This window comes from Penaeus monodon, chromosome 31 (assembly GCF_015228065.2).
Source record: "Penaeus monodon isolate SGIC_2016 chromosome 31, NSTDA_Pmon_1, whole genome shotgun sequence".
In the NCBI taxonomy this organism is placed as follows: Eukaryota; Metazoa; Arthropoda; class Malacostraca; order Decapoda; family Penaeidae; genus Penaeus; species Penaeus monodon.
The window spans coordinates 4,856,390-4,857,917 of NC_051416.1; the positions used below are offsets into that span (position 1 = coordinate 4,856,390).

At 44.3% G+C, this 1,528-nt stretch overlaps 2 protein-coding genes across 2 annotated transcripts in view; both read left to right on the forward strand.

Moving 5' to 3' along the window:
* The window catches only part of LOC119592835, a 3,904-nt gene extending 2,964 nt beyond the window's left edge, over nucleotides 1–940 (forward strand). The window contains exon 4 of the mRNA XM_037941738.1: nucleotides 64–940. Within this exon, the coding sequence (XP_037797666.1) occupies nucleotides 64–612 (549 nt within the window). The 3' untranslated portion in view covers nucleotides 613–940. The remainder of the gene's footprint in view (nucleotides 1–63) is intronic.
* Nucleotides 672–1,528, forward strand: part of LOC119592877 — a 12,214-nt gene continuing 11,357 nt past the window's right edge. Inside the window, exons 1-2 of the mRNA XM_037941770.1 lie at nucleotides 672–688; nucleotides 1,283–1,403. Coding sequence (XP_037797698.1) covers nucleotides 672–688; nucleotides 1,283–1,403 — 138 coding nt within the window. The remainder of the gene's footprint in view (nucleotides 689–1,282; nucleotides 1,404–1,528) is intronic.

The window sequence follows — 1,528 nt, forward strand, 5'->3', positions numbered from 1 at the left end:
TCTTTAAGGTTACTTGTTAAATGAAAACTCTTTTGTAACTTTATAATCTGCATGTTCCCACAGGCAGCTATCTGCGTGCTCGCCGCCGGCGTTAGTGCACAGGTTGGGCCTTCAGGCATCGTGAGTCCCGATGGAGTGAACACCCAGTTCTCCCACGACTTCGCCAATGAAATTGTGCTGGTTGGACCCGCTGGCATCGTGACGAAGTCTGGCGCCAACCGGCAGCTTACTCACGGAGAGGCCACCCTTCATGTTGCCACAGCACCTGCTCCCCTCCCCGTGGCTCAGTTGGTGTCCCAGCGTGGCGTGATTGGCCACTCCGGCATCGTTCGCCCTGATGGCAAGAACGTCCAGTTCACACAGGCTCAGGCTGACAACATCGTGCTGGTTGGCCCCTCTGGCATCGTGACCAAGGACGGCTCCAACATCCAGCTGACCGACGACCTCCACTTCGTCCAGAAGCGCGATACCTATGGCCATCTGGTGGGAGCCTCAGGAATCGTCACCAGCGATGGCCAACTGATCCAGTTTGAACCTGGTGTATTTGTTGCCAGCGCTGGTCCCTCTGGCGTTGTTCTGTCCAACGGAAAGAACATTCAGCTCAACCTGTAAATCATTTTCCATTCTAATCTAAAACAAGATTTTTTTTTGAAACTTCGTTCAGAAGCGCGATGTCTCCGGCCATCTGGTGGGCGCCTCAGAAATCATCACCAGCGATGGCCAGCTGATCCAGCTGGAGCCTCGTGTGACTGTTGTCCACTATGGCCCCTCTGGAGGTCGTTCAGCCCAACGGAAAGAACATCCAGCTCACCCGATAAATTATATATTCATTCCTAGTCTCCATAAAATTTGAGATCATCCCATCTTACTCTGATGGAGTTGACAAATTTGTTAATACATAATCAATGAACATCAAATAAAGATTCATAGGAAATTAAAAGCATATTTTCCCTCTCCCACCAGCATTCGAACGAAGCTATTTAACAGGTATTCAAAATATTTCTAATGGTCTCAGTTTTGGTTTTATGATCAAAACTGCTGACCCCCGTCAAGCTTACCTGGGCAATAATAACAATAAAAAAATCAATTTTGCAATAACAGAGGACTAAGTCTGGACCAAAATAAGAAGCACTAGATAATTAGGGGTCCCTGGCATACACAGATAAGTTGCTGTCATCCGTTAAATATGAAAATACACTATATTTTCCCTTGAAGAACGGAGATAACGAGCATCTGCAGTTGTTTCGTCCATAGAGAATACTCTATTTACATGTTTCTCTAGGCTTCATGATTTTGATGATTACAGTAAATTGGCTGAGTGGAGAAGAATCTGTAATTATAGAAAAAGCTACATTGCGGATTGGAAGTTTGAATCACTTATCGTATCAAGCTCTATTAAGCTTGTAACAAAGAATAGGGTTTCATTGCTTTCACTAATTACAGTATAATCGAGAAATAAGTTTTATATAACATTCTATCTTATACTTATTATACTGTTTGTAACTATATCACTTATCTCTCATATGAT